Genomic DNA, 14,106 nt, shown 5'->3' with positions numbered 1-14,106 from the left:
CTCTGTCCCTCCCTGCCAGGTCTCACCTCAGAAAGCAAGAAAGGAAACAGTGAGGGCTTTCTGGAGCCGTCCCCCAGAGGCCTGTCTGTGCTGGGGAGGTCAAAGAGAGGGAGGGAGGGGCCGGAGAAAGGCGGAGAAGAAAGGGGAGGCGAGACAAAGGGCCCCATCCACCTTTGAAGCTGTCTCTAACCCGAGCCGGTTGGGGGGGGGGTGGGCCTGAGCTTTAAAGAATGTCTCAAATTCCTGCGGAAATCAGAGGGCTTGTAAGAGCTCCCCCTCCCCGGCACACCTCCTTCCCAGCCCCCCAAGTCCAGTCCTCCACACCTGGGGGCCCCGACCCTTTGTCCTCAGGTAATTGCTGGGCGTTGCCCCTGCGTGGAAAATCCCATTGAACTCGCCAGTTATCAGCTGTGGCTGCAGACCACCCTCCCTACACCCTCCCCACCTCCCCCGAAAACGACCCCCAACACGTTTCCCGCAGTCTTCAGCAGGATTAAGGCTCTTTGTGATTGGGGGGGAGAGGAAAAAGCAACCTGGTGAAAAGTGATTACGACAAGCCGGAGGGAGAATGGCCTGGGGCCTGGGGACCTCCCTCTTGGCTGCCGCTGTCTAAATTGCCTCGAGTTGGGGGTGTCAGCCTTGGCTCCGGTCCTCACCCAGGGAGAGGTGAGTGACCCCCCCCGCGCCCCCCAACTTGGACTACGCGCCACTCGCCTCCCCTTTTGACTAAACCAGCCCCCCCCCAACAGCTTCCCATTCTTTCTTCATTTTTAGGCCACTGTTGGGAGAAATGGGAAGAGATGGCGTTCATCCTCCTTCTTCTCTCTCCAAAATCTCCCTCCCCAACATTTTCTCAGAAAGAGGAGGGAGGGGAAACTGAGGCTGGGGGGTCCGTCCGCAGAAGAGCGGGCTCAGTGAGGTGTTCCCCGTGAAGAGCAGAGGAGGGGCGCTGCTAGGAAGGGCCTCCCCAATGGACAAAATTAAAAACCGTGGCAAAGGAGGAAAGAGGCGGGTTTTATGGCCTCTTAGTTCCACTCCCCGAATGCACACCTGGAGCCGTCCGGAAAGCCCCCCAGAGGAGCTCTGGGCGGGGAGGGGGAGGGGGAGGGGGAGGGAAGAGGATTGCCCCTCCCCCCCGCCCGCGCCCACACCCCGGGCCGCCGCCTCTAATCGCCTTGTCCCCCCAGGTGTGGCCCCCGCCCCGCCCCCCCGCGGGGACCTGGGCGCACTGTACGCGGTCTCGCCCTCCCTCCGCTTCCGCCCGTCCGCGCCTCCTCCCCCACCCGACCTCCTCACCGGAAAAAAGTAATCTGGCTGCCGGCGAGGAGGCTGCAGCGCCCGCGGCTGCCCGGCCAGCGGCCCTGGCCCCGGAGGCTCGGACCGGCCCCAGGATTGGGGTTTCTGCGCCCCAGCAGGTAGCACGGGACGCGCGGTGCCAGCCAGGAAACCTGAGCCCGCGGAGGAGGGGCGCGCCCCGGGCCGCCAGCCTCCCGCGGGGCGGAGGTGCGGGCCTGCCGGGCCATCCCTTGCCGCTGCTCCTGCCCCCTTGTCCCCTGCCCCTGCGGGTACGTGCGGGGCCCGGCCTGGCCTCCACCTGCCGCGCCAGCCCCGGGCCTGCGCGCCGGCCTCCTCTTCTCTCGGAGGAGCAAGTTTGTCCCCAGTTGAGCTTTGCAGTTGTTTCCCCCACCCCCCCACCCCGCTTCAGATAACCCGTTTGCAGGAAAATGGTTTTATTCCGGGGCTGGGAGTTGGGGGAGAGGGTGCAGGCCTGGGTAGTGGAATGTGAAGAATGGCCAGCCCTCTTTTTTTTTTTTCTCCCTCTTTTTTTTCCTGAAACCAAAACAAAAGTCCTTTCCTACAGTCTGGCCAGGAGGAATTTGGAGGCTGGGGGGCAGACTGAGGGAGACAGGGGCAGCAGAGTTCGAGGAGAGCCGCCTCCAGACCGTGTCTGCAGAGCCTTGAATCCGCTGACTTTGCCCACTTGGTTCAGGGGAGCCTGACCTCGGGTTATTCTACCTTCCCCTTCTGGGGGGCCTGCCCCGCCCCCAGGGGGCCACGCCAGGGTGGGGCCCTGAGGAGCCAGCCCTGGTTAGTGGCAGTCCTCCGCCTTTCCGGTGGGGGGTCTCTGATGCTCGGTGGTCCTCAGCATCCTCCTTGGGGGCCTGGCTCCCCTGCCTCCACCCCAGCCCTGTCTTTGGATTAGGAAGGGAAGGGGATGGGAAGGCCCACGAGTGAGGGGCGGCTGCCCCCCCGGGGGTGTCCCTGACTATGTCAGGGGCTGTGGCCTCCGAGTGCGCTTGGTCCGGCGGGTGGGGGCTGAGCCCACAAACTCGAACTGCTTCTGCCTCTCGGCATGGTTGGGGAAGGGCAGCTGGCCCTGGTAGAGGCGCTTGATGAAGTGAGCCTCTCGCTGGTTCTGGCGGCTGCGGGAGGCCTGGCGGGGCCGGCCCTGCCGCGTGAAGGCCATGAACCAGCCCTCGTGCCGTGCATTCTGGAAGGCTGTGTAGTTGTTCTCCAGCACGATCTCTGTGAACACGCAGTCTTTGCTCTTCCCGCTGGGCTGCAGGGGAAGGAAGGGGAGTTTGTCCGCCTACCCTGGCTGGCTAGTCTGCCTTATGGACCTATGTTGTAGGACCGAGGAGGGAGCGACAGGGGCTGTGAGCCCAAGAATTCCTGCCCGGTGAGACGGGCACCCTTGTTGGAGAGGCTAAGGAGGGGGCAAGGAACAAGCTTTGTTGGAGTCAGATCTGGACTTAAATACAGCCTTGTCATTTGGAGGTTGTACACATTGAGCAAGGTATTTAGCCAGGCTGAGCCTCCGTTTACCCAGCTGTTTCATAAAGGTCAAGGTAACTGTGCAGTTCAGTGCATACCCAGTGGGCACTCGTATATAGGAGAACGTTCCTTGGTCTGCGTGAATGGTGTTGCTGGGTGGAGGGGAGGGACGCGACAGTCTGATGGAAAGAAGGGGAAAACGTCTGTAGAACACCAACTGTGTAAAGAGCCAGGCAGCCGCCCATCTGGCTCTATAGATAATCTTGACACCGTGCCCATTTTACAGATGAGAAGCCTGGGACTTGACAAAAATAAGCCAATATTTGAAAACAGCCAGAATCAGAAGCCAGGATTGGCGGATGCCAAAGGAAGTGGAATTCTCCCTGCACAGCCACTCTGGCCCCACCACTGTAGAGAGTGTAACTAGTGGTTACGCTAGTAGGCAGTTAGCACGACTCTTGTTACTTGGAGCCCAGGACCCCACTGACCTGAGGGGGCGTGGCTTCTGGCCTCTCAACCCTGATCAGCTCTTAGCCCTCGACACAGAGGCTGTGACATGATGTAGGTGCTAAAATTCTTCCTCATCGTTGCTGGGAAAGTGCCTCACACCTCAGAGCCAAGGATTCTTATGGGTCAGCCAGTGTCCTCAGAGGGCTTCTAGACCCACAGGGACCGGAGAGACCAGAGAGAGGCCGAGGGGTGGGGTGAGAGCAGGAGAAGTCAGAGCCCTGGGTGGGGCCCTGCATGCCGCATTCGTTCATGACGCCCTGCCCTCCGGGCCTCACCTTCCCGATGAGCTTGCCCCTCTTGTTCATACAGATGTATTTCTCGCTCTCAGCTCCCTTGATGCGCACGCGGCTTCCGAAGGTGTCTGTCTCCACTATGAGCTTGGCTGGGGGGGTGGGGGGTGGGGGAGAAAGACCTCTGTCCCTCGGGGCTGCTGGCCCAGGGGTGTGCAGGGACCCCCTCCCTACCAGCCTGCCCTCTGAATTTGGGTGGGGGGCCCTCGGGGCCTCTCCTCCTAGAGGCTTCTCCCTGCTCTCCCCCTGCAGCCTCCACCCTGACCCGTCTGGGGATGGACCAGGCAAGGCTGGGTAGGGGCGTGGGTGGCCTCCGGGGAGGGCTGGGCCTCACCAAACTTGTTGCCATCCTCAGCGGTGGCGGAGATGCGACGCCCAGTGACCTGCACGTGCTTGCCGCTGGTCCGGCTGTAGAGCTGGTACTCGCGGATCTGCCGCCGGCTCAGCTGGTCGGTCATGGCACCCTGGTCCCTCACGTACTGGTTAAAATTAGGAGACGGGTGATTCTCCCCCTTTGCGGTTACCAAGGGAAAAATAGTGTCAATTTGCTTTGGGTGACACCACCGCAGGTCCATCCAGGGGAGGGGTGCGGAGGCGAGTGTGGTGGGGCAGGTCATTTGCCCTGAGAAGTTGAGGTGCAGGGGGCATCTGGCCATGACCTTCCCAGGCCAGTGTGTGAGCCAGTCATTGTGACTTGGCTCTTCGTCTGCCCTGGAGCACAGGACTGGTAGCTGCCCAGCTCTGGGGACACTTGGTGATACAGCTCAGGCCTGGAATCACGACTCTGGGAGCTGGAAGGAACATTCAAGCTGCTGGTATCTAATCCCCATGGTCTAGGGAGGAAGTGCACAGGGCCGCACAGCTGATTAGTGACAGACGCCTGTCCCGCCTCTAGGACGGAAGCTTGTCTCCTCTCCAAAACTCCAGGGGCTTGGCGCTTTTAGCCAGGGTGACCAGATGTCTCCCCAGTCCTCCGCACTGGCCTCAAAGGAGCCCACGCCCAGCACATGCACACACACGTGTGTGCACAGTCACGCACACACATACGTGCACACACAGCAGCTGGTCTGTTAGAGTCACTGGAGACCTTTTTGGGAGCTCTCAGACCCTTCTCTGTAGGCTCCTGCAGGGCCCCTGGAAGCATTTCTTTATACCACCAACGAAGGACTCCTGAGCTCACGCCCATCTCCCCGGCCGCTCCCCCTGGGTGCTCAGGGCCCTCAGAGAAGCCAGTGCCCCTTCCAGCGTTCCTCCCCCTCTAGCTGAGGGCGGTGGAGGCGGTGGTGAGAGGTGCCCTCAGTGGTGGCCCAGTGGCTGCCCTGTGAGGCCACCTGCGTGTGCCACAGTGTAACAGAGGCTCGTGGCCAGCCGGGGTGACGCTACCGCCAATGCTTCCAGGGGAGTGGAGAGGGGACGTTTCCACCCGCACACGATACAAAGCCAGGACGAGTACCTCCTCCGGGCCTGGTGTCTCCTTACCCATCTGCAGTGCTGAGTAGGAGAGAAACAGACCACTTCCTGCCCTCTCTCTCCAGCAAGGTGCAAACCGGGATGACGTTTCCCAGCCGCTGGTGACAGCCTCAGCTCTAGCACTAAAAAGTTTCTCCACCTGGATCCTGCTGGCCTGTGCTGGGACAGCCTTTCCCTGCCCCAGATCCCTAAGTCCGCCGCTATCCCAGGCCCAATCGCAACCATCCGGACAGAGCTAGACCCAGACCAGCATCTGTGAGGGGCCTCTCTCTCCTGGAGGGAGGGGTGGGAAGTATCATCTTTGAGGAGCGGGGAGGTGAGGGAGCAGCTCCAGGCTGTCATTCAGCGGAACCTGCTCAGGGTTAACCCTTCCCGGGTGTCTCTGCCCAGGTCCGACCCCGGCTCATCCACAGCCTGGATTCCCAGCCTATGAGGGCAGGGTCTGCCCACCCCACATCCCGCCCTGGGAAAACCTGAGGCCAGCATTTTGGGTGGGGGACCTGCCTCCCTGCCAGGGGGTGGGGTCCGGCCTGTCCCCAGCCCCCCCGAGCCTCCTGGCCCAGGTTCAGGCCCTCCGCCCCTCTTGGCGGGCAGCCTCCTTCTGGCTGTCTGTTCCAGGTCGGGAGCAGAGAGGGCCCCCCCGAAGCCCCCTCCTCTACTCGTCCCCCTTCAAGCCCTGCACAAAAGCAGTCCCACGCCCCCCCCAGCCCACAGCCCACAAGTCGCTCTCCCCGCGGGACCTTGCTTGTCCCTTTCATGTTCCCGCTGCAGGGGGACCTCCCCTTCCACTGCCGCAGACAGCTGCTTGTCAGACGGCCCCTCAAGCATGGCTGCGGTCCGGCCTGCTGGCCCCCCCTCCGAGGGGGGGCGAGGGGGCACTTCAAGGGGGAAAGGACAGCTTTGCCACCTTCCCCGGGTCCTGAATGGGGCCTCAGCCAGGCCATAAACGCCGGCCCGCCGCACCATTGTGCTAATTCCCCCTCCAGAACAGGTTGGGCCCACCCCCAGACCCCTCCCGGCCAGGCTGGGGGCTTTCTTCTTGCTCTCCCTGGATGTGTGAAGCAAAAGGCCTGGAACGGGGGCTAGAGCAAAAGGGGGAAGGAAAGGGGGGGTTGTCTCTCCCTCTCTCCCTCCCACCCCCCCACTGCTTCAAAGGCAGCCCCTTTCCCTCTCCCAGAGAAAAGGCATTTACCTTCAAAAAAAGTCCCCACTGGATATGAAGAGAAGCGGGCCTCTGGCCTGGGAAAGCCAAGGGATCTCTCCCCAGAGCGGTTCTGGACCAGTGCATTTTAATAGCTGCACTTTTATGGAGGATCACAAAAAGGGACCGAGCCTCACATAGGGGGCTGAGGCTGGGGCGGGGGGGCGGGCGCTGACTTGGGGTGGGGGGTGTGGAGAAGCAAACCCTGAATCTCATCCCATACAAACCTCTTCGGGCTTGACCTCATTGCCCTGTAGGTAAGGAGTCGCCCACCCTGGCTGGGCACTCTGACTGCCCACGCGATCACCCAGGACCGCGACCCACAGGACCTCCGTGTTGGTGGGAGCGGGGTGATGAGTGGAACAGACGGGCGGTTTTGCGTGGAAACCTGTCCTTTCAGGTACTCGCAAGTACAAGCCTCACCTGAGCCATCACCTCCGCCCTCTTCCGACCACTCCCGGGCTCCATCCCTCAGGCTTGGCTGCCCCATGCGCTTAGCCTTGGGGGGAACACAGTGTGGAGGGATGGAGGGAGCAGAAGAGACCCCAGGGCAACACGGGAGGGGTGTCAGAAGGAGGGCTGAAATAAAAACTTCCATCAATCCCCCAGTCTGCTGTGGCCCCGTCTCCTACCCCATCCCACCGCCCCCCCAAACCTCAGAGTCTTCTGGACTCAGGGAGAGGCCAGGATCTGCCTCTGTCCACGGAAAGGAGACTGACCGCCCCCATCGGTAGTGTGGGAGAAACGGGGAAAAGCTGGTGGGGGGCGCCCGCCTACCTGAGTTTGACAGCAGAGAATCAGCAGCTGCAGGCACCTGTGTGGGAGACGAGGCGGGCCTGGGTGTGGGTGCTAGCAGCCAGCCCCGGGGCGCAACAGGCACCCACCCCTGCCCCACGCGGTCCGTGTGCGAGTCCCAGGAAGACTGGGTCTGCCCCCGAGGCTGGAAATGGCAACAAGACGGCAGTCCGAGAGGTAGCGCACTTACAGCGTGAGGTTGGGCAGCAGGCGGGCGGCTCCCATCGCCGGAGAGATTTCTTGGGGCCGTTGCCCTCCTGCCCCCAGAGTCAGGAGCAGATGTGGGCAGTCCCTGGGGGCAGAGTCCCAGAGAAGCCAAGGTCTCTCCAAGCCACAGGTTTTCAGTGGGGAGAGGAGAGAGACGGGAGGAGGAGGAGAGAGGAGAGAAGGGAGGAGGGCGAGGGGGGAGGAGGGCGTAATTGGGAGACTGAGGTGTGAGGAGTCCACCTTCCTGGCCAGTGAGACTGCAAAGCAGCTGCTGGCGGGGGTCGGTGGAGGGTGCTGTCAGCCTCTCTCTGGGATACCCCAGCGCAGAGGATGGAGCTGCTGGAGGCTTCTAGACCCAGAGGCTGGCTCCTGCGTTCTTACTGACCCTCACGGACCCGACGGCAGGGCCCCTCCTCCCCTCTCAGGGCAAGCTTCCCCTGCCCCACCTCCCCTAGGGTGAGCTGCAGGTATCATTCCAGGCCTGGGGTCGCTGGGTCTGGGTCTGGGGGTGGAAATTCCCAGCAGCAGCCTTAAAAGGAGGAGCCTCCCTCCAGGGGGCAGGAGGTGGGCTTGGCTAGGAGCGTAGCTTCCACTGCCTCTGTCATCCCTTACTCCCCCTGTCTGCTGTCTGGCCACCGGGAAGGAGGGGTTAAGGCTGTCCCGACGGGCATCACACAGTGGGCGCCACAGCTTGGGGACCAGGGGTAGGGAGGCAGGTGCAGGTGGGGCCTTAGAAGGACCCCATGGTGAGGAGAGCGGGTGCACTGGTACCAGCCGCTTTCCTCCGGACCTTGGCCGTTTCCTCTGAGAGACGGGCACAGTAGTGCCTCGGGATGTTGGAGGACCCAGTGAGATGGCCGCACTGAGGCAGAAGTCAAAGGTATATGTTCTGGGCCTCACTTGTCATCCTCCCATGACAGCAGCCATCCCTAGAACCTCCGGGAGCTGGGAGGAACCCAGGGCCTCCTCCCTGCGGCCCCTCAGCAGCGGTCTGGGATGAAGTGCCCAGCGGCCCCTTCTTTTTCTAACCTCGGGTCCCACGCTGCTCTGTACCACACCAGGTATCACCCCATTCTGCAGAGGAGGAAACTGAGGCACACGGTAGGTCGTTTGCTCAGGATCACCCAGCTAGTGAATGGCGTAGCCAGGTTTCCAAAGTCCATGCTCTTTCTCTCCCACACAGATTCCTTCTACTGTGCCCACGCCTGCCGGGGCCAGCAGAGCGCCCACCCATGATGTCCCAATATTCCTGGTCCTGGAAGCTGATGACCAGGAACTCTACGCGGTTCCTTCCCCGCAGAAGGTGGCTGATGGTGACTGCGGAAGGGGGCTAGGGCTTAGGGGGGGAATCTGAGGGAAGCTTACACCTCAGCTCTGGGCTCCCTGGAGGTCTCCGTGCCTCCAGGATGGGAAGAGAAGGGGAAATGCTGGCTGTGGATTTATTTACCTAAAGAGATGAGTGGGAGGGCGAAACTCTCACCTCGGCCTCCTTCTCACCTTCCTGAGCTAGATCAATCCACAAAGTTGTCTGCCACCCCTCCCCACCCACCGACAAGCAGGGACACCTCCAGCCCACCCGGTCAAGCTCCACACTTGGCTCCCAGCTCCGCCCCAGGTGCCCCGCTGGGGGCTCAAGGGTGAGTTGAGCCCGAGCTGGCCTGGGGAATGCAGTGTTGGCTCCGGCCCTGACCTTTGTAACTAGGGGTGTCCCGGGTTGGAATCAGTTGGAAAGAATGTCAAAACTGGAAGGGAGGGCTTCCCAGGTGGTGCAGTGGTTGAGAGTCCGCCTGCTGATTCAGGGGACACGGGTTCGTGCCCCGGTCCGGGAAGATCCCACATGCCACAGAGCGGCTAGGCCCGTGAGCCATGGCCGCTGAGCCTGCGCGTCCGGAGCCTGTGCTCCGCAACGGGAGAGGCCACAACAGTGAGAGGCCCGCGTACCGCAAAAAAAAAAAAAAACTGGAAGGGAACCTTAGAGATTCTTCATCTGGTCCAGACTCATTCACCAATGAGGTCCAGAGAGGGTCTCACAGCTAGTTAGCAGCATAGTTGGAACAAGGTACCAATCATTTCCATTTTCCACATTCGCACCACCATTTGGGGCCCCATTTAAACTCTCCCTCTTCCATGGAAACATCTGGAATCTACCTCTCCACTGTGATCGGTGCTGGTTCTGTCTCTATTCTCTGGGAAGACCTTGTCCTCATGCTCACATGCTCACCAGCTCCTAGCTCCCCGGTAGGGTATTAAAAGCTATCTCCTCCGGACCTCAATCCCCAGGAGTCACAGGTAAGAGCAGAGAGGCATGGAGGAGACAGCTCAGGCTTGGGGTTCAGGGGTGGAGGGGTCAGCTGGGAGACGGAAGGCAGTGAGGAGAGGCAGGTGTGGGGAGTTCCATCTGGGCCCAAGGTCTCTGAGCCCGAGAACCTGGTTCCTATCAGTGGGGGAAGGGCCTGCTGTCACTGGCCAGCCCCCAGCCCAGCCTGGGTCTCCATGGTAACAGATGCCCACAGTCAAGCTTGGCCTTGGGGCTCAGACAGGGGGCTGGTGCCAGGGGGCTCTGGGGCACAGCTGGGTAGCCCATTCTGCACCTGCAGCCCTGGCTTTCTGGCTCCATTTGCCCCTTTACCCCCATGGGAAGGCCGGCGGTGGGCCCCAAGTGAGGAGTGTTCCAGTCCCAGACTCTGAATTTTATCCCCATTCCCTGACCGCGGCCCTTACAGGCTATGTGACCTGTGGCAAGTCCCTTCACCTCTCTGGTCTCAGCTTCCTAATTTATAAAAAGGAAATGGCCACTGCTGATGCTGCCAAAACTGCTATCTTGTCAACTGAGAGGAAGGACACTTCCTGAAAAGTGTCAAGTGCCGCAAGAACGAGGGAGAGGGGCAGAGACCCTCTTACGTGGTCCAGCCTCAGTTTGCCTAAATTTTGACTTTCTCCCCTCACCAGAGGGACCTGGGAGCGGGGGAGGGGGGCGGCGGGGGGAGAAGGGTAGGGTTCATTACCATTTATGGGGGGTGGCAGGAGGTGATAAGGGGAGTGAGGAGTAGTCAAGGCCGTGGTGGTTAATCCCATCCCACAGTGCCAAGTTCAACACCTCCCTCCACAAAGGGGGCGTCTCACGCCTGCTCCTAGCAGCCCAGCTTGTGCAGACCCAGAGTCCACCTGCATGCCGGCCACTTGTCACCACCTGCTTTGACCCCAGCCCACCCTTTTCCTGTTGACAAACAGAAGGGCTAGGGCTGGGGAAGGGTGAAGGGCAAAGAGCACTGTAGCAATGCGGACAGACCACCCCCCCATCTTTGCTATCTGATCCCCACCGCCTGCCGGCACGTGGAAATCAAATTGTCAGACGTCTAGCTGTTAAGTGCCCTTCTGTGCAGTCCTGCTGCGGAGCCAGAGAACAGGGGCGCTTGCCTGGGGTTGGCGGAGCAGAGAAGTACCTGCGACAACACAGGCTTTGCAATAACTTGGCTCCGGAACTGCCCCTCCTGGGCTCCAGTTATACCGTGGACTCAATTCTAACTCCCACTCTCAGTTTGAGGCTTCCTGGCACCCTCAAACTTCCACGTCCCCCTCTCACCCACAGAGGTTAAAAACAGGGTCCTAGTGCCAGACTACCTGGGTGTGAATCCTGGCTGTGTGACCTTGGGGGGCAAGTTGTTTAACCTCTCTGTGCCTCACTTTCCACATCTGAGAAATGGGGCTAATAACACCCACCTCTAGGCATGGCTGTGAGGATTAAAGGTGTGAATCCATGGAAGGCACTTAGAGCGGCACCCAGCTCACAGCGTTATCACTGCAATCACATCAGCCTTCTTTCTGTCCAAACCACTGTGCTTGTTCTGCCTCAGGGCCTTTGCACCCTCTGTTCCTGCTCCTAGGAATGTCCTTCTGCCAGCTCTACATGTAGCCACCACTCCCTTTTTGTGAGTCGTCTCCTCTGAAGGACCTTCTCAGATCCAACTAAACAGTACTTCCCGGGACTTCCCTGGTGGTCCAGTGGTTAGGACTCCGCACTTCCACTGCTGGGGGTGTGGGTTTGATCCCTGATTGGGGAACTAAGATCCCACAAGCCATGCGTCATGGCCAAATCCCCCACCCCCCCAAAAAAAAAACCCACCAGCACTTCCCCACCCTGGAAATTAGCCTGTTTTATGTCCTCCAAAGCGCTGGACAGTAATTGAAATTATGTTGTTGGCTCCTGTGTTTCCACTAGACTGTAGGCAACTTGAAGGGAGGACTTTGTCTTGCCCACCCTGTATCGCGGTGGCATGAAGCCATGGTCAGTGCCAGCTACCTACCTGGAACCAGACCTGAACTGATGTCCCTTGTCGCTCTGGGGACTGAGGTCAGTAGCATGTTCTCCTTTGTTAGAGGGTGGGACAAAGCCCACATCTGCCGTGTGGGGTGTAGAAAGCGGAAGTAAGAATGCCAGCCCTGCCTTCCTCTATCTCTTCTGGCATCAAGAGAAGCTGAATGGGGAGACTCAAGCCTGCCGGCTGCCCTTCCCATGCAGGTGTTCAGAGACCTCCAACTTTCTGGGACCCATACCTGGGGGTCCTGGGGAGAGAGGGCAGGGCCAGTTCTCCACTGGCCCACTTCAGGCCTGGCCAATGGGGGTGCTGGTTAGGGGCAGGGAGAAGCCCAGCAGAGGCCCTGCAAGTAGACCCCGAGGGGGGCGGCCACCTGCACGTCACCGTGGGTGAACCCGGCTTCAAAGTGGCTCTGCAGGCTGGGAGGGGGCAGAAGGTCAGAGCCACGCGATGGGTCATTCACCCCCCTTCCAATCCTCTGTTGGTCTCACCCCAACAATTTACTGAACCCCGTTCCTGTGGCTCTGACTGCTGCCCTTGGGGAATGCTAGCCCAGGAGTTGTTCACCTGCCCACCTCCTGAAGAGATGCTTTATAGCTTCCAGGAAGCCTGCCTGTCTCCCCACTTGGGAGGGTTCCTTGAAGGTGCAGGCCTCTGGGCTCCTGCCTGACACAGATCACACCAGTGACGTCCCTGTGAGCAGCTCACCTAACAGGACGCAAGCCTGGGAGAGCAGAGCTAGGCCCGGCCCTTGAGATGCAGACCCTCAGGCTGGTCCCTTCCTGGTAGGGGCGGCGGGCAGCTGTCACCCTTCAGTTCTGTATCTGGAGAGCCAGGCCCTGTCAGAAGGGAGTGTGGACGCAGGAAGACCCACCCCAGCTCTAGCTCCCTCCCTCAGGCCTGCGGGCTGAAGGTCGAAGCTGGGAAAGGGGCTGAGACACTTGGTCCTTCCCCCAAAGCTGCGGATGGGGTAGTGGTGCCGGGCGTGGGGGGGGCGCGGTGGGGGCGGTGTGGGGAGAGGGAGATAAAGAGCAGAACACAGCTGGCTGGCAGGCAGGCAGGCAGGCAGGCCGGGGTGTGCTGGCACACGGCTGCCCTCTGCCGGGCTCACGGGCTCACTGCAGCCGGCAAGGACAGCTCCGGGGAAGGGAGGGACAGCTCCCGGGGAAGGGAGAGACAGCTGCAACAAGGTCCTAGCAAAGCAAATTTTATTGTGGGTCTGAGAGGTCGGGGCTCTTCCCTCCAGGTCCTGCTGCAACCGAGAGTTGGGGTGAGGAGCTCTTGTGTCGCCCCCAACACGTCCATCACATTCAGACTCAGCACGGTGGTCTCACGGGCCCTCCCTCGGTCACTGTGGCCAGGCCACTCCTGGCTCCTCATTTCTTAAATCCTGGCTTTTTAGGTCTGGGTGTGGTTTTGGCCTGTGAGAGAAGGCGTTGCTCCAGTGTCCCACCCTCTCCCCATCCTGGCACCTTCCCAGAGAACATCCCTCCTCCCCCAGGAGGACCAGCCCCTTCTTATCAGCACTCACCTTTCCCACAGGGCTCCTGTCTTTAGGATGGTATCTGGAACGGGGGTGGGGTTGGGCAAGGAGTGGGGATGTGAGAAAGAGAGAGCTCAGTCTGATGCCAGTAGCCCCGGGCCCTCCTACTAGTGCCCAGGCTGCAGAGCTGGGCCCTGGGCACTTCCAGGAAGCAGGGGGCTGTGACCTGCAGAGGTTTGCCTCTCCACCTGTCACCTGCCAGGGACCACTCTGACTCTCTTTTATTTTTTAAATTTTTAAATTTTTAAATTCAAATTATTTATTTATCTATTGGCCCACCACGCGGCATGCAGGATCTTAGTTCGCCGACCAGGGATTGAACATGTGGCCCCTGCAGCGGAAGCCCAGAGTCTTAACCACTGGACCGCCAGGGAAGTCCCTAACTCTCTTTTTAAACAAGATGTTTTTTCTTCTTAAGCTTCTATCTGCTTTCCTTTATTTGTGTATAAGACACAAATGTTTCTTATCATAAAAGTAACGTTAACCACATTGCGCAAAACGTAGCAAATAGAGAATAAATTGCCTATACTTTTCTTTACCTCCTACTAATATTAACATTTTGTTTCCTTTCAGAACTTTTTTGCTTGTGAAATAAAATGAAAATAATTTGGGACTTCCCTGGTGGTCCAGTGGTTAAGAATCCACCTTCCAATGCAGGGGACGTGATTCCTGGTCGGGGAACTAAGATCCCACATGCCGTGGGCTAATTAAGCCCGTGCGCGGCAACTACTGAGCACACGGGCCAGACCTAGAGAGCCTGCGCACCTCAACGAAGATCCCAACCAAGATCCCGCGTGCCGCAACTAAGACCCAATGCAGCCAAAACTTAAATAACTAAATATTAAAATGAAAATAATTTAATATCCTGCTCTTTGAATTCTAGAAACACTTTCCAGTTTGCTATATTCTTCATGGGCATTATATCACATGCCATTGAAAAGACGTGACATAGTTTAAGCAACTGGTATATTGATTTACAAGCATTTACAATGCTTCCAT

The 14,106-nt window shown here is 59.6% G+C and overlaps 1 protein-coding gene across 2 annotated transcripts; it reads right to left on the bottom strand.

Moving 5' to 3' along the window:
* Positions 1-1,746: 1,746 nt before the first annotated feature.
* On the bottom strand, positions 1,747-7,266 carry FGF17 (fibroblast growth factor 17). 2 transcript variants are annotated; one of them, XM_060153577.1, is made up of 5 exons: positions 7,232-7,266; positions 7,024-7,060; positions 3,910-4,087; positions 3,561-3,667; positions 1,747-2,560 (listed from the first exon to the last, which is right to left on the bottom strand). In XM_060153577.1, exons 1-5 carry the CDS (start codon positions 7,264-7,266, stop codon positions 2,267-2,269), a joined length of 651 nt encoding a protein of 216 aa, XP_060009560.1. In that variant the 3' UTR covers positions 1,747-2,266. The 2 variants fall into 2 exon arrangements, with proteins under 2 accessions (XP_060009560.1, XP_060009561.1); XM_060153578.1 differs by having other exon boundaries at positions 3,910-4,054.
* Between the last annotated feature and the right edge of the window lie 6,840 nt (positions 7,267-14,106).

Source organism: Lagenorhynchus albirostris, chromosome 7 (assembly GCF_949774975.1).
Source record: "Lagenorhynchus albirostris chromosome 7, mLagAlb1.1, whole genome shotgun sequence".
Taxonomy (NCBI): domain Eukaryota; kingdom Metazoa; phylum Chordata; class Mammalia; order Artiodactyla; family Delphinidae; genus Lagenorhynchus; species Lagenorhynchus albirostris.
This window is presented reverse-complemented; position numbering and strand designations above follow the sequence as displayed.